Here is an 18,262-nt window from a genome sequence, read left to right as displayed (position 1 = left end):
CCTCCCCCTCTCTCTCTCTCTCTCTCTCTCTCTCTCTCTCTCTCTCTCTCTCTCTCTCTCTCTCTCTCTCTCTCTCTCTCTCTCCTCCCCCTCTCTGTTCATATCTGACAGACTGCTGTCTCATGGGGAGAGTTGATTGTCCGTGCAATGGGCCATCACACAGCCATTGGGTAGAGGGAGGGGGAGCTGGTGGAGATGACAGAATCACAGCGACAAGTTAGCGCCAATCATTCTTTCTGTGTGTGCATGCTGGAATGACTGCTTGTTTGACGGAGCATTGGAGCAGAGTACATGTAGCCCATAGAGTTAGCTAGAGACTAGCTGATAGACAGAATGAGTACTAATGTTGTAGGGGCACTAATGTAGTTGTTAGAAATACAGTAAAAACCTCATTGTACTGAGTTGCTTGTGATTAGAGAATAACTTGGCTCCCAATTCAATCAATTGCAGATTGAGAGTCCCCCCTCCAAAGGGTTTACATTTTGAATATACCATTTTGTGTTTGTTGTGCTGCTATTGAAATGTGCACATTTTGAGTGTCCCCCAAAAAATGTAGTTGTTTTTAACTGCCTGTCTCTCTCTGACCGTTGGTTCTTTCTCTCATGTCTCCACAGAAAACACCCCAAAGACCTCAGCCAGCTGCAGCCCGGCCCCGGAGTCCCCCCTCAGCTCAGCTGAGGAGTCCGTGAAGAGCCTTGGGGAGCAGGGGGGAGGAGGAGGGGGATGTGGAGGAGGATCATCCCAGGTCCCCCCCAGGGAGCCCAGCGAGCCCTCTGAGTCCCAGCCCGGCACGCCACTGCCCGTCCCCGGCCACTCAGGTCTCAGCATCCAGGAGATGGTGGCCATGTCCCCAGAGCTGGACACCTATGTCATCACCAAGAAGGTCAAGGAGGTGCTGACCGACAACAACCTTGGTGAGTTGGAGTGGCGTTATCATACCACTCTGGTCTTGTCTTTCAACAGTCACTTCTTCAAGTCTTCTTTTCCAATTGATCAGCACAACAAAGCATTCAGTCCCCCCTTCTCCCCCGAGTTGCGCAAACCACCTTATTCACCTCGTCTGCTACTAATGTGTCTAGCACCCACCTGGGTGATGCCACGGCAGCCATTTTGTGCAAGAGCATTCCCCAGTGACCACACATGAGCTATCGCAGTGGAGAGGTGAGGAGCGATTGTTACATTGTGCCAATGCTACTGTGTACTCCTCAACAAGAAGCACAAACTCCTAACAAGCTTTTCTCCCCTCCCACTGATAATAATTTGTTTAGATTAGAGTTGCAACACATTAAACTAATAATTTTGTGCTGGGTTCGGTGCATGTGTCATCATTGTACGCAGTATCTTCGCTCCAGATCGGGGGAAATGCTCTTTACCCCACCAGCGTCATACTGGGCTGCCAAGGCAGACAGGATTAAACCAGTTGCCATGTTCCTCAAGCTGGCCAGCTAGCTCGTTAGTCGTTCCCTCAGCTAAAATGAACCAGCCCAACTATCAACTCACACAGCAAAGGAACAGAGAGCACAGTTTCCACACTGTCCTGGTCGTGCTTAAAGACTAAGTGTTTCCTGGCTAGCCTCTGAGCCAGTTGGATAACGTGGGTCACTTATCTGTTGAACATTGAGTTACAGTATGGTCGATACTATCAGATGATACTAGCCAGATTAATATTGGGACAAAGCCTGGTTGTCATAGGGCTGCGCTCCACCTCGTTCCCAGACCTCTCAATTAGCCCCACAGAGAAGAGCTCCCTCCATCTGTTCCCTAGACCTAGCCACAGCTCACCTCCTCCTCCTCTCCCCTGTCAGGGCAGTGAGGCGGCCAGGGCCAGTGATGGATGGTGTCATTTAGCAGCTCCCTTCAGCCAAACTCCCATGTCTGTCAACTACTGTAGCACTGCACCCTCTTGGCAGGGTTGATGTAAAATGCAATTGTTTCACTTCCTCACCTGAATATTTAAAGGTAATACAAATAGTAATGTGTATAGTCACTCTTCTACCTTATATAGTTCACTCCTTTATATCGGTAAGGCAATCAACAATATAGGTATCCATTTTGGTGTGGCACTCTGTTGGGTGATTTAGGAGCATGATTTCTTGGCTTTGTAATTCACATGTTTTGAGATTCACACCGACACACAGCCAAATCAGATTTTTTTTATAGGACTCGAAGTGGTGCGTGCAAATGTGGCCAATCATTGTGATTTTTGTTTTCGCACACGTTTTAGGAAATATGGGCACAAAGGATGCCTCTCAATGAACATGTTTGCGCCTGCTGCTTGTACCCAAATCTAATCTTCTTTTAGTGGCACATTATATTAGCTGGTGGTCAATAATGTATTTTCTTAGGTCCTTTGATTTATGGCGTTGGAATTGTGTGATTTGATTTAGACCTTAATGGTTCATTAAGAATAGATGAACAAGTTCACCCTTGTACTTGACTTTACTTTCATACACAGGCTGAGCTCCACAGGGCTGCTGTGTGCATCACTGCATCCAATTGCAATAAGAACAGGGCTTGAGGTGTGTGTGTGTGTGTGTGTGTGTGTGTGTGTGTGTGTGTGTGTGTGTGTGTGTGTGTGTGTGTGTGTGTGTGTGTGTGTGTGTGTGTGTGTGTGTGTGTGTGTGTGTGTGTGTGTGTGTGTGTGTGTGTGTGTGTGTGTGTGTGTGTGTGTGTGTGTGTGTGTACTATAAGAGAGTGTGTGTTCGGTGCAAAACAAAGCCCTGTCGGAGTCAGTGAGAGAAGGAAATTGTGAAGCAGCCCTTCCATCTCCGTACAACACGCACACGCACATACCCCCAGAGATTCTCTCAGCGGGACTGGCGTCACCTGTTCTGTCTCCCAGCCTTATGCTGTCTACTCATCCACTTCTCTTCCCTTTAGAGGAGCTGCTCCCCAAATCCCAGCGCCTTTCAGTAGCGCTTCACATCTCTGCCTCTCTCTCTCACCGCCACGCTGCCTGCCTGCGTTTGTTCAGCTGCCCCAACGCTCAGCTCCCCAGCATGAAACACTGTGAGAAGCACAGTGAAGAGCAACACCACCCTCCCTCCTCGCTGCCAAAGGCATGTTTGAGGGGTCCCCTGGGACATAGTGTGGGGAAATGTAGCTCCGCAGCGCTCTGTGTGAGAGCTCGCCAGCTTTGAAGCCTTTCAAGAACCTGAGGTTCTGCTGTGGTGAATGTTTATGCTGCGAACCGAGAGAGAGGCCTCGGTTGTTGTTTTTTATTTATTTATGTGAATCCAGACCTTTTTTTATTGCCTTTAAAACAACTCAGGCACTCAAACGCAAGTCAAAGACTATTTAAACTGTCTCTTCTCTGATTGAAGTCAGCCACAGTTGCAGCAGACTAAACGCTGCCAACTTCTGATGGCAAGGTTTCAATGCCGCCCTGCCCTGTACCTTAGAAACTTAAAGGACATGTAATGTTGATGCGTGTTCGTGCGTGGAATTCAAGTTTATTCCAATAGCAAGCTAAATGAAAAAAGGTGAGTTGAATGTTGACAATAGCTTTCCAGATAACATTTTTGTAATGTTACCTGTAATGTTACCCGTATTGTTACCCTAATATTTGAGTGTCCAGTTTTATGTTAGTTAGGGGAGCATTCTAGCTATGTTAGCAAAAACCTTAAGAAGACCTTTTTAACGTGTTTTGGTGTTAAAGTTAGGAGCAAATTCCCTTAAAGTCAAGCAGAACTTATCTACACTGAACAGAAATATAAACTCAACATGTAAAGTGTTGGTCCCATGTTTCATGAGCTGAAATAAAAAGTCCCAGAAATTTTGTTTACATCCCTGTTAGTGAGTTTTTCTTCTTTGCCAAGATAATCCATCCACCTGACAGGTGTGGCATATCAAGAATCTGATTAAACAGCATGATATTTACACAGGTGCACCTTGTGCTGGGGACAATAAAAGGCCACTTTAAATGTGCAGTTTTGTCACACAACACATATAGCTCTTTAGTGGGCAAAAACGAATTCTGATTTGGTGGGCCTGGCTCCCCAGCGGGTGGGCCTGTGCCCTCCAAGACCCACCCATGGCTTCACCCTTGCCCAGTCATGTGAAATCCATAGATTAGGGCCTAATGAATTTATTTAAATTGACTGCATTTATATTTTTGTTCAGTATGGAACGTGGTTGCAATGTTCTCAGAATACAATATGACATTAAAATATATTGCAAAGAATGTGAGAGTAGGGTGACTCCCCTAGTCTGTATCGAACCCCTAACCACTGTGCCAACAAAGGATGGGCCAGTATATTTAGGCTCTGTCCAGAAGTAACCCCTAACGACGTGATAGGCGTAAGCAATAGGGTAAATGCTTTTTTAAATAACTCTCAGCTCTGTTACAAGTACACTCAAGGAAATTATTTATTGATCATAGTGATTCAGGAGAGTAATTAAAACAGGTTAATATACCCCACCAACCTTTAAAAAACGATATAGAAAGCCCTTCAGTTGTTGAAATGGGCTAAATCAATGATGAGAAGAGTTAGATGAACTTGTACATGATACGGACATGGTGGCATAGCAGGAAGATCAGACTACCGTGAACCTAGAGGTTGTGAGTTCAAATCCCTGGTGAGGACATGTTGAATAATAAGTACTGTAATCATGTATGTCACATATGGAAGTTGAAAACACTATGTTAAAAGAACTGTGTGTGTGAGTTTCCCTAACATCGCCAACAGACAAAGAGCTGTGAATGGATCAGTGGTTCTCAAGGCCTTGATTGGCTCTGCAAAGGTAACAAGACGTGATGTGTAATAAATGTTTCTTTGGACACATAAATGAACATTTTGTGTTTGGTGGGATATTAGTGGAATATTCTCCTAACCCCCAGAAAACACATGGGCCTCCCAAGTGGCGCAGCGGTCTAAGGCACCGCATCGCAGGGCTTGAGGTGTCACGACAGACCCGCTTTCGATCCCAGCCTGTGTCACAGCCGGCTGTGACCGGGAGACCCATGAAGCAGCGCACAATTGGCACAGCATCGTTCGGGTTAGGGGAGTGTTTGGCCAGCTGGGCTGTCCTTGTCCCATCGCACTCTCGCGACTTCTTGTGGCGGGTCGGACGCCTGCAAGCTGACTTCGGTCGCCAGTTGTACGGTGTTTCCTCCGACACATTGGTGCAGCTGGCTTCTGGGTTAAACTCGCAGTGTGTCAAGAAGCAGTGCGGCTTGGCAGGATCTTGTTTTGCAGAGCGCATGGCTCTCTCGACCTTCACCTCACCTCTCAAGTTGCAGCGATGGGACAAGACTGTAACTTCCATTGGATATCAAAAAGTTGTAAAAGTACCAAAAAATCTATGAAATGAAAAACAACTGGACACATGAATGCTTGTTGTTAACTGGGTCATGCCCTAATTATCATCATTATTATTATTATTATTCTTATTCTTACAAATATTGCTCTATCCATACTTCAGGCGATGTGGTCTACTGATTCTAGTTGTCTTCTAGTGACAGTCCTCTCTGTCCTTCTCGGAGTTGTGAATCTAACCTCCTCCTCTCTTTCTCTTTCTGATCCCCCTTCCCCCCAGGTCAGCGTCTGTTTGGGGAAACGATCCTGGGTCTGACTCAGGGCTCGGTGTCTGACCTGCTGGCGAGACCCAAACCCTGGCACAAGCTCAGCCTGAAAGGACGCGAGCCCTTCGTCCGCATGCAGCTCTGGCTCCAGGACCCACGCAACGTGGAGAAACTCATGGACATGAAACGCATGGAGAAGAAAGGTACTCCTTTCCTCCATCTCTCTGTTTCTTTTTACCTCCCTCCCTACCTCACCTCTGTAACCTAGCCCCATATCCTTTTACACATATGGTTCTAGCCAAGGGACAGTATGGCATTTTCCCCGCCTGGCACTCAGAATTTGTGAAACGTTGTCCTTAGATGGGATTTAGAGTTAGGCATGAGTCTGTCCTTCATGTCCTATGTCTTTGCTTTCAAGACAGAGACTAGGATAGAGAGAACACTGATGTAGCTACAAGCTAGCTACCTCCATAGGCCATGTTTTTACCCACCAACATCTGTCCCTGTACCCCTCCCTGGGAGTGTACCATCCCTCAAGGCCGCCAGGCAACCGTCCTAAACACTCTGTGGGGCTTGAAGTAGAGAGAATAAAGTAAAACAAGATGGCAAGAGAGAACGAGATGGAGTGAGAGGACGAGCTAGCGAACAAGTAGGAGGGACAGAGAGGAAGAAGAGCATGGGGGGGGGCATTTCTGATTGCTCTTTTTCCTCCTCTAATAGCCCAGATGTGTCCCCGGGCTGTCGAGTCAAACAGCACATGCCCAGTGCTCCTGGTTAAAAAGAAAAGGGGGTGGAGACGTGTGTGTGTGTGTGTGTGTGTGTGTGTGTGTGTGTGTGTGTGTGTGTGTGTGTGTGTGTGTGTGTGTGTGTGTGTGTGTGTGTGTGTGTGTGTGTGTGTGTGTGTGTGTGTGTGTGTGTGTGTGTGTGTGTGTGTGTGTGTGTGTGTGTGTGTGTGTGTGTGTGTGTGTGTCGGAGGGGTGGGGGATATGTGTTTCTCAACGCTGTCGAGATCAATCTGGGCACGAGACGTCAACGCTCTCATCAGACATGACGGGCCCCAGTCTCTCCGGGGCCTGCTTATTCAAAGTCCAATGCACTCATCAGAGCACCCTTTTCTCCCCTTCCCGCTCTCCACTCCTCCCCCTCCCTTTCTCCATAAGCAAAGTGAACATTCTTGGAGTGATTAGGCCATTAACACTTCTCCCGGGGTAAAAGTGGCATATATTGGTCCTCCGTTGGGGCTGGGGCTAGGCTGGTTATGAGTCAAAGCCCAGTCTGGCGAAGTGTGTTCGGGTAGCATCACCGTAGCGAAGCACGGAGGATAACTGCAGGGAGACTCCTCATTAGCCTGCTAACACTACGGCCTGGATGTTCTTTTCCCTGCCTAAACCCCCGACCAGGCGACAGGGACTTCTGCTCATAACACAGCTATGGCTACGGGGTTTTGCACTCTGTATGCATGATGATAATGATGTGTGTTTTATATAGTGCTTTTTGTTAGGTCTAAAAGCACTTAAAAGTGTATGGTCAAATGATAGAGCGGCTGATATGGATGGTTATTAAGGCGTAATGGAAGCTCTGTTTCCCCTTAACAGATTATCTTGGATAAGCTTAACACTAAACCCAGTCCTCTCTTCACTATAACCAATTTGGAAGTAAAAAAAAAAAAAAACGAGGCTGACCTATCAACACTTAAGTAAACTCGTCATACATCTCAAGTTAAAGGGTAACGGGTTAGCCATTAACCATTAGCATGTTGAAGCTAGCATTAAATGTACAGTCATGGAGCCTTTTGTTTAGATTGTTAAGTGTTGCTGCTATATATATGAAGACGTATCATAAATCATCTTTATATTTTGGTCCATAATGTGACTTGTCTGTTACTTCCATGTCACACATGCCATGTGAACATGTTTAAATGTATCAAGCAGGTCTCAAGAGGAGTTGAACAGTCAATTTCCTCTTTCAATTGTTCTTTCTGATGGGGAATCTGTCCCTGAGCATGTGTATGGTAATACTGCCCCCTGGTGGCAATGTTTATCTTTGATTTTGTGACTCTTTAGCTACACCTGTGAACCTTATAAAAGATCACATCCACATTTGTTGAATGCTGTAGTATTTCAGTTGCTGTGGATAGATATCATGTTGTCATGTTGCTTGTGTGAATTTAAAGTGGAATTCAAAGCCCTGTCAGGCAAGTATACATGGAGTTTACATGGCATCCTCGTACTATAGTTAACCCTTCCATCTCTCTCTGTAGAGGGCTCGTATATTTTCAACCTTTTGCCCTCCCATCTCTCCCCGCCAGCGTACATGAAGCGGCGCCACAGCTCTGTGAGCGAGAGCCAGACGGCGGACAGTGGTGGCCTGTCAGGGGGAGACTTCAGCCAGGGATGCAGCCCCCAGCACGGCCTCGGCCACCACCTGCACCAGCAGCAGCCTCCCCAGCAGCACCTGAAGAAGGCCCGTGTGGTGCTGGCCCCCGAGGAGAAGGAGGCCCTGAAGAGGGCCTACCAGCAGAAGCCCTACCCCTCGCCCAAGACCATTGAGGAGCTGGCCTCACAGCTCAATCTCAAAACCAGCACCGTCATCAACTGGTTCCACAACTATAGGTGGGTGTAAAGAAACAGGGGGAGAAGGCTGGGAATGGATGCAGATCTGGAACTAAATAGTTTTTCATTTTATTCCAAATACTTGCTTTTTTCTGTGTTGATGTGAGAGACTCCCAGCTATGTGTCTGTGTCTGACTGAGGGATGTTGGGGTTCCTCTGCTCTCTTTCTCTCTGGCCTCCAGGTCTCGTATCCGACGGGAGCTTTTCATCGAGGAGATCCAGCGAGGTGAGGGCGGCTCTCCGTCCACCAGGGCGGGCAAGGCCAGTGAGGGCGACAGCTGTGACGGTACCGAGTCAGATGGCACAGTGGAGGGCACACGCCCCGGCCACGAGCACCACCCGGCCTCAGAAGGTGAGGGGGGGTCCGACCACAGAGACGACGGCACCACGTCAGCCACTGGCAGCAACACTGCAGGTACCAGCGGCCACCACAAGGGCGGCGCCCTGGACAGCCTGTTCAGCTTCCCCGAGAGCACCCATGTTTCCTCTGCGTCTGTTGCCACCACCACTGCTGCCCGCAACCCCCGCGACAGCAGCCTGCGCAAGAAGAAAGCCGCCAACCTCAATAATATCATCCACCGCCTGGAGAAGGCTGCCGGTAAAGACGAGCCCCACGAGTGGGAGTTCTGATACGGTACCCCTGCTGCTGGAGAGTGAGAGTTACTATTTTTCTAGTGCCCTGACTGCACAGTTCCAAGGCCAAGACTGGAGCAGTGCTGCCAGAGAGGAACTGGCATCTTTTACGACTTTTCATATCAAAGAGGGTTCATAGATTTTTTTCAAGAAGAAAAACAACAGCAACAACCTGGCTTTGTTTGGAGATAAAGCACTTAACAGCCCTGCTGGCCACAGGGCCCCATCACCACCGGCCAAAGGTGCGGAGGAGACGAAAGACTTGCGCTACTCACAAAGGAGCGTCACTCCACAGGAGGAAACTGTCACGAGAAGCAATTATGTGTTTTATTTGTGTGCGTGTGCGTGTGTGTGTGTGTGTGTGTGTGTGTGTGTGTGTTTCCCTTTGAGAGATTTATTCACCACCTCAAAGTTTTTCTAACCTTGTTCGCTCAGTGAGTTTTCACATCTAGTAGACTAACTGTTACAATGTTTTCCCCTTTTTCTGTTTTCTAAGAGGGTCTTTCTCCTCATAACTCCATTGCAGTTCTTTGGCTTTCTGATAGGATCGTCAAACAAAAAAAGAGAATGAAAAGCCAAGCATTTAGAAAATTAGTCTGCAGGAGAGGAGGACCCTTTCCCAAGCAATGTTCCTTTCTGTGCCCCAAAAGCTGCCATGTAATGGCACTGGAACTCTTAATATGCTATCCACTCTATTGAGAAAATAATTAACATTTTTATCAAATTATTTTTCTCCTCTGAGAAAGAAAAAAAACTTTATAGCAATTTGGTTGCCACTAAGAGATTGCACAGTCGGTCGACTTTAAACAATGCTATTTTAGATTCCTAAATATTTGGGAAGGGTCAAATCTGAAGTGAAATACTCATCAGTTGATTGGAACTTTGAAAAAAAAGTATCACTTGAATTCACAGTTTTTCAACGTACAACATAAAATGCAACGGTCATGTCAGGAAGAAGGAAAAATCAGAAAAACATCTTGTGGTAGCTTACTTTGTGTTCTTTCTCGTGGGTGATCTGGAAGCTCTTTGATAAGTAGTGTACATTTCTTTCATAGCTTTAACTGACTTCCGGGGGACGCCATTTTGGTGGCACCGGGAGCGTTTGTTTAATACACTCCATTTTAGGCCAAAATCAGGTTTGAGAAAAAAAGAAAATAAACAAAAAAGTTGTATACAAGTTCATGGAGAAAAAAAACTATTTCAGTCTAGATATTAAAAAAAAAGAAAAAAAGTTGCAAACTTGCTTTTTAGCCTATTTTAACCACAAAAACCACACTATTAAGACCTCAGAACCAGGGTGTACAGTAGAGCCGACGGCCGCTGCACTTCACAGCCTGGCCCTCGGATGGGGAGGCTTGCGTTTCATTGGGTGAAAAAGCCAGGAGATGCACAGCTCACTTTACTGTATATTCCAAGCATCTGGCTCTTTTGCTCTCAACTCTTTACCTACGGTTGTGTGTATATTTGTACATTGTAAAAAGACAGAAAAGAAAGACGAGAAACCCCAGCTGTTGCGTGTCGGTCCTCACATGCGGTGCACTACAAGTCTGAGGAGGAGATGGACTCTCCTCTGCTTGTGTGTTCCCATACAGAGCTACAAGACTGACCTGGTCATGGTCAACCAGTCACACGTCCCTCCTTTAAAACCCTTTGACATATATTCTCCACGGGCTGCCATGTTGTGTTGCGCAGAGGTCAAGAGGTCAAATGTACGAAACAGTGCCAAGGCTTAGTAGAGATATTTCAAGGTAAATTTTTACTAATTGAATAACCAACACCAACAGTTATATCCAAAGTAGAATGTCGATGTGACAAAGCCCTATCCAAGTTGGTTCTCTTTCAAAGTCAAGCTGATTCTCCCACCAATCTTGATGCGCTCACTCCTTATAGTATGACCAGTTTTATGATCAATTCATGACTGTTACGTAGCATCTCCATTCTCCACTGGTCACAACAAGTCCTCTTACTTTCAGCTGTAACTCTTGGCCTGCCCCATGTGAATATATCTCAGAGGTTAAGATCACTTGACACGGGTCAATGGAAGAAAACAAAGACATTAGTTTTATACTTAACCCTCAACCCACCCTCCCTTCCCCAGATATGGTAGAACATTAGACCCCCCGCCCGCACACATCGCAACCTCTTCCCTTTTCCCCCTTTCCTCCTCCTATGCCACAAGCTCACAGTGCCTGCCCGCCCACTGCCTCTCCCTGTGTGTTTGAGTGTGTGAGAGCACACACGTACGTGTACACAAGTAGGCGTGTGTGATTTTTGTATCCACGTACCGTAAGAAGGGGGTGTGAGGGTGTGAGCGAGGACTAGCTTCCCTGCTCTGCCATACACACCCTTGAGTGTGTGTGTGTGTGTGTGTGTTTTATAAGTCTGTGTGGCTTTGATTTGTATATACCTGCACACACGTAGAGTGCACAACTGCCACCCTTTGTTTCTTCTAAGCTGTTTTCTAAATGATACGGCTTACGGCATAGCAGACTCACAAATACAGTAGGTCCCCTTTATTGCCATATTAAAGACAAGCAGTAGATCACTTCAACAAAGTTTTTTTGTTTCATGTTTTTGTTATGCTTATTTATAGGTGCTGTATTTTACATTTTAATGTCTTATTTGATTTCTGTTCATTATTGTTGTTATTATTGTATGGAAGGGACTATAAGGGGTCATATAATATTTTTTTTGACTGATAGACTGCCGGCAGTATTGGGTTATACGTACGAGATTTAGTTGTCATACATGTATATTTAGTGATCTTTGAAGACGTTTTGACAGTGTCATTTATGTTGTTTGAGCTGAAATGGGAGAGCAACCCGACAACGTCGTCTATAGCATTATGGTGCATTCACCGTTCATGGTTTGATGCGTCTGTGCATTTCTATTTTCCTCTTTCATTTCAACAAGCATGATTGAAATCAGGTTGACTTATATTCTCTTTTGTACATTTTCCGTGTATTACTGAACCCAGCACAGGACCGAAGTTGTGGTTGGGCTCAAGAACCAGTAGCATCTGAAGGTCTGGAACCGCTGTACTTTGGCATCACCTCTGAATCTGACACTTATCTTTGGAGATTTCCCAGCTTTGTTTGAGATGAATGAAGTGAGGTAGATTTGATCTAAAATAAGCAGTGATCACATCACTATATATGTGCTTAGATCCAGCAAGAGTGTGACTTTGGCGTTTCCTGTTTATTGGACTATAAACTGGGATGCACTGGCTACATTTTGTGACGCTCTTTGTACTACGTACACCTACTATTTAGAAGATTAATATTTCCTCAATTATTATTTGCTAAATATAGGTTTAGTTCCTTCAGACAAAAAAAACTGATCAAATGACATTTTTATACTAACAGTAACACAAACAGCTGTGTAAAGCACAAGCACTACTGACCAAAAACCTCTTTAAAAGGGGGGGAAGGCAACTTTACCTTAAAAGATTTAATTGCATGCTCATGAATATTTTTTATGCCGTTCTGACTTTACAATAAGTTTAGTCTTTAAAGAGAGATTATTGGATACTTTTTAAAATTGTGAGCATTTGGGTCCTGAATGGCTACTGCTTAGCTGCCCCTCCTACAGCGAAGCTGGTGGTGATTGGATCACCTCTGGAGGGGAGTGATGTTAGCACACTGTTCAAAAGCCCTGTGTCCTGCATGGTTCCAAACCACGCTCTCTTCAAGTGACACACTGCCAGTCTGGCTAAGCCACAGCAGTCCCTATCAGCTGGTTACACTTTTCTACTGAATTTCATTGAAAAAATGTGATCGATTGAACACGAACAAAAAAATCAAGGAGTGTTGATCTTTTGATAAAAGCACAAGTACATCGACAAGTTTAAGCAAAACATAATGGTATTTATATATAATGGCTTTTGACACGTAAAGCTTAAATTGATCACACCCAAAAACGTTACCTTTCAAAAAAGGTATTGATCTTTTAGCACTATTAAAGAGAAATCTTAGCACTTAACCGTCTGCACGGCTTTTCCTTCAGTCTATATTTTCATAGGATTGCCTTTGCCTTAAAGTGATCCAGACCAAAGTGTTGATATTCTTTTCAGGATTGCTCATAAACGAATGCAGTAAGCTGGCTCTTGGACTGGAGTCTTGCGCCCATCCCATCGTCGTTCTCATGAGACTTTTCATCACTGGTCTCCAAGTCTTGTGCAGGCACCACATGGAAGCAAGCAATCATTTTGATTGGTCTCCCACATGCTGCTTCAACGCAGCTGTTGACATCTGTAGCAAAGTTGTTTTGTCTGGAAATACTTCACTGCTGTTGAACAAAAGGGGGCCAGTTCGGTGACTGTCTACAGTCCTGGGCTCCTCCAGAGGTGATGCCAAGGCAGACTCTTGTAGGCCACAGATTTAGTAAGAGGTCCACAATCAAAAGCCCCCCACGCAGATAGTGGGTATGGCCCTCATTAAGAACGATGCAGGCTTGAGTGTCTGGTAGAGGCACTAATGAAATGGAGTTGATCAGAGAGATTTCACTTTGATACTATTACTAACATGTCAAGTTGTGCTGTCATGGTGTAAACTGTTCCCAGCTATTACCCGGTTAGGACAGGAAACATACTTGACAGGCAGTGCTTTTTGATTGGGAGTTGAATTTGTGTGGATTTGTTTTCCTTTATCTGTTTCTCATTTGACACTAATTGAAGATTTGAACAGGAGTTCTCTCACTTTTCTCCCCAAATCATGTTCTGCTGTCAGTCATTTTGGAAACATTGCATGTATACTGAACAAAAATATAAACGCAACATGCAACAATTTCAAAGATTATACTGAGGTACAGTTCATATAAGGAAATCAGTCAATTTAAATAAATACATTTGTTCCTAATCTATAGATTTCATTACTGGGCATGGGTGCAGCCATGGGTGGGCCTTGGAGGGCATAGGCCCACCCACTGGGGAGCCAGGCCCAGCCAATCAGAATGAGATTTTCCCCACAAAAGGGCTTTATTACAGACCAAACTTGTTCTCAACACCCCCACCTCCCCCTCAGGCGATCACGCAGGTGAAGAAGACGAATGTGGAGTTAGTTGGCTGGCGTGGTTACACGTGGTCTGCTGTTGTGAGGCCATTTGGACACACTGCCAAATTCTCTAAAACAACATTGGAGGCAGCTTATGGTAGACAAATTAACATCCTCTTGCAACAGCACTGGTGGACATACTTGCAGTCAGCATGCCAATTGCACGCACCCTCAAATCTTGAGACATCTGTGGCATTGTGTTGTGTGACAACAACTGCACATTTTAACGTGGCCTTTTATTGTCCCCAGCACAAGGTGCACCTGTGTAATGATCATGCTGTTTAATCAGCTTCTTGATAGACCACACCTGTCAGGTGGATGGATTATATTTTGCAAATGAGAAATGCTCACTAACAGGGCTGTAAACAAATTTGTGTACAACATTTGAGAGAAATAAGCTTTTTGTGCGAATGGAACATTTCTGGGATTTTTTTTATTTCAGCTCAGGGGACCAACATATTACATGTTGTGTTTATATTTTTGTTCAGTGTAGTTTGGTCTTTTGGCCCAGAGTGAAATGTTTTTGATCAACCATCATGAACTTTAATTGGATTTTATTATTCATAGGTCAATGTGTTTTGGATTATTATTTTATGGTGATCATTAAAGGGGGGTTGTGCACTCTGAACTAATGGAAGTCATTCTGGTTGTAGTAGAAGCAAATGTGCTTGAATGACTTTTTACCTTATCCTAGTTTTCAAACCGTCTGCACATCATTGGTTGATGTATACCACGCCTCTTTTCCCTGTAGGTTTGCTTCACATATATGACATTGCTTTGTCAGACTCCAGTATTCAAGGACACAATGCTCCAAGAGGCCACAGTCATGGAAATAATGCCGATTACAAAGGCACAGAACATAGACACGGACTGATATAACACACCAATACATGAGCAATACAACTTCTGAAAGAGGACCAAATCAGGCTTGTCTACCTGCCTGTGAGTTATTGTCTATCACATGTCCATGTAAAGATCATATAGAACAGGCCACTCTTATCAGTCACAAGTTAATAAAGTCTTTATGTTGTAGGGAGTCCGAGAGGTCAGAGGTCGATCCTCTTTTCTCAGCTCCTGTTCATGTGTATATTTCTGCTATTGACAGGGAACGGTTTTCTTTAAGTGTTCGTCAGTTTTGTAGACACAGAGTTGTCTGTAGCTTTCTGAATGAATGGGTAAGATTCTGAGTATCATGAAGAATTAGGGGATGGGATTTCAGTGGAACCCTGGAGGAAGCACCCAAAGCTACACTGGTTTATACAGTACAGAGGGCATTTTGCTACACTGGTTCATACAGTACAGAGGGCATTTTGCATGTGTTTGTGCAGTTTTTTTGTGCTACAATTCCCTTCTGTGTTTTCATGTTATTTTTCTGTTGCTAAGAGAAACACAGTTCGCTCCATTCGCGTCCAATGTCCAGTTAAACAGTGTATAATTTGTTGCAGAATCTATACGATTCTTTTTGGACAAATTTCAGGAATTTGCCCTTTGCAAATATTTTTCTATAGAACTAAAGCAGATTGCTATCAATATTATATACACTGTCATATACAATTGTACAGATGAAATATATCCTTATAGCAAGTTGTTAAGCATTACTATGGGTTTGTTTTTTGTTATTACTGTCAACGTATTGGTAGTTCTCTCTGTAGGGTTTGTGTCCATTAGGTTTTTAACTTTTTCTTTTTATATTAGGACTACGAAAACCTCACACTTCTGTAAGATCGACTACAAGGATTGTTGCAGAAGTTTTAGCATTAGCCAGCGTTGGTCTCATGGTGTTTGTGTATCCTTAATTCACATTTCTAATATGACCCTTCAATCATTTCATAACCTTGCGGTATTTGTGAGACAAACTTTAACCTAGTACACATTAAGAACAATGCCTTGATTCTCATAGAAGCATATACAGAATCATATAATGTCATTGTACATCACCACCCCCAATCTATACTTACTTTTATTTATACTATATACACTCCTTTTGCCTTATTGGATCTCCTTATTCAATGTCAAGAGCCACTGGTCGTGACAAAAGGTTTTTGACAATGTTTGCCAAAAGTTTGATGAAAATCTGGATTTATTTGCTTTTGATTTGCCTTCCCATTTTGATTGACGATTTGATTTGAACATGAATACGTTTCATTCTTACTCTCGTATCTTTTTGTTTGTGTTTAGTCTCAGATGTCAGCCAGGGACAGTAGGCTTGTTGTGATTGTGAGGAGTCAAAAGTGGCATGTTAATAGAGTTTGGATGCCAGTGACGTTGGAAATGGAGACTATAATTAATAATGGTCAACAACAACAGCATTAATCATGGCATATTCAATTTGGATTATGTACGTAAGGTTCATAATACTCTATGCAGTACAAGTCAACCAATGTCCATTGAATCTATCACTCAGTGGTAGTTGACATATAGGTCAACAATGAATAACTAACTATATGATACATTTTTACATTGACTAACTGTTGGTTGTGTTCCATGGGTTTTGAACCATTCTCGACCAACTCCAAACGGACAACTAATTTGGCCCCCTATAGTTGACAACTAATAACGTGTTTTTTGAAAGCTGCGTAATTAGCGCTTTAGCGAAGGAGTCATGATAGAACTACATCACCCACAGTCCTTTGCTGCTACCTTGCTGTCTAGTCAAATGAGAATGTGTTATGATGGCATTGTCTAAGACCTATATAAAATGGGTGTCCATGGAGTCCCCTCTCTCAGTTCAGATCTGTCTCCATACTCACATTTACATGCTCCCAAAGCCTCAACTGACTGTATGAATTTAGAACCAGACACATTGTTTCTAAACTGCTGAAGTCATCAAGTTTGTCTTGGTTTCTCAACTCCAATTCACCTTTGTTTAGCCATGTGCTATATCCAAGTCGAAGATAATTGATTTTAAATGTTGTCGTATAATCTGATTCTCATTGACTCATTTCGTTCAGAACAAAGCTAGCCATACTCGCCAATGGTTTTGGCTCCTCGCCTTTACTATTAATTACCCTACCAGGTTTATAAGCAACCTTTATTTTCAGCTGATGAGTTTGAAACTGGGACTCTACTTTTACCAAGCATTTGAGAAGTCTGAGAGTGTGCCCACTCTCTCCTTCAAAGTGCCAGAGGTCTCCAGCTTTCTTGTGTTTGGTCAGGCTGCCATCTCACTATCAGTTTATCTACTGTGATGTCAAGTTGCTGACTTTCAGTACATTGTATATAATATCTGAATATACATAGGTCATGTTGTTGGTCAAATGTCATTCAATAGCAGAACTTGAGAATTCCTGTTAAAATATACCAGTGGTTCCCAACTCCAGTGATCCAGTACCTCCAACAGTACACATCTTTTTTGTAGTCCTGGACAAGCACACCTGATTCAACTTATCAACTAATCATCAAGCCCTCAATGACTTTAATCTACAACAAAAATGTGTGCTGTTAGGTGTAATTGAGGAGTTGGGAAACACTGCTATAGACACTAGATTTTGGGAAATAATTGAGACGAACAGGTTTTTTGTTTGTTTGCTTTTCCTTAAATGGGAGGAAGAAGATCCAGATGTTATACCGTGTTGTCCACTGCTGGAGAGACCTTTAAGGCCCTTGAATAATAAGTTTATTTCAGAGCTCTTGTTTTGGCAAAATAAATGCCAGTATGATGGAGACCTTAGACCTTGTACAGATATGGCTTCCATAGACATTTGGTTTGTGCAATTTCATTTATTTTGAAGGTTATGTGATTTAGTTTTTTTTAAACCAAACTTCACATTGAAGCTACCCCATGTGGTAAAATAATTTTTAAAATCCCTTCAACCAAAAAAGTGTCTTTCTCAACGAAGAGTTGGCACTTCCAACTGAAGAGTTACAGCGCAATTCACTTTTGAATTCTAGCTTGACATGGCGTAAAATGACACCCAGTGGGGGTTTAGGCATTCATATGACGTTGCGTGTGTATATGTGTGTGGCGCATTGAGCGGCTCTTATGCAGTTAAGGGCTGCAGTTTCCTTCTCTTTTAGTTTGTGTCCTCTCTTTTTACTGACTGCTTTTGAAGTGAGGAAACCTCCCTCCATCTCAGCTGGTCTAATTGTCTCTCTCAAAGCTCAGGTGGAAACTACTTTTAGCAGAGTCCTTGTCACTATCACTGGCCACAACGGTGCTCTTCCTCCCCCTCTTCAGTCCAGAGAGAGGTTTAGCTAGTTGCTGTCCGCTGATATATTTTTCTATGGCGTGATTCTAGGCCGCATGATCATTGGCAATGAGAGGGTGACTCTTCCTTCACAGAAAAACATGTATCTCTTCCCGTTTCAGTTGTTCTCTCGTTTGTTGTTTTCATCTGGTTCCTTTTTATTTGGTCATTTAAGTCATGTAGTCTGTTCTCAGCACTGTAAGACAGTCCCTATAGAATATGGAGAGGCAATATCACTGTATGAAACTCACAATG

General features: G+C 43.9%; 1 protein-coding gene across 5 annotated transcripts in view; it reads left to right on the top strand.

The window, feature by feature from the left end:
• LOC124000837 (homeobox protein cut-like 1) overlaps positions 1-13,638 on the top strand; it is a 266,011-nt gene extending 252,373 nt beyond the window's left edge. For all 5 annotated transcript variants that reach the window (XM_046307490.1, XM_046307488.1, XM_046307489.1 and 2 more), the window contains 4 exons: positions 615-914; positions 5,539-5,727; positions 7,833-8,136; positions 8,319-13,638. In XM_046307490.1, coding sequence (XP_046163446.1) covers positions 615-914; positions 5,539-5,727; positions 7,833-8,136; positions 8,319-8,766 — 1,241 coding nt within the window. In that variant the 3' untranslated portion in view covers positions 8,767-13,638. The remainder of the gene's footprint in view (positions 1-614; positions 915-5,538; positions 5,728-7,832; positions 8,137-8,318) is intronic.
• Positions 13,639-18,262: the final 4,624 nt, after the last annotated feature.

Source organism: Oncorhynchus gorbuscha, linkage group LG16 (assembly GCF_021184085.1).
Source record: "Oncorhynchus gorbuscha isolate QuinsamMale2020 ecotype Even-year linkage group LG16, OgorEven_v1.0, whole genome shotgun sequence".
NCBI classification, from domain to species: domain Eukaryota; kingdom Metazoa; phylum Chordata; class Actinopteri; order Salmoniformes; family Salmonidae; genus Oncorhynchus; species Oncorhynchus gorbuscha.
Note: the sequence above shows the minus strand (reverse complement) of the source record. Positions and strands in the feature narration are given on the sequence as shown.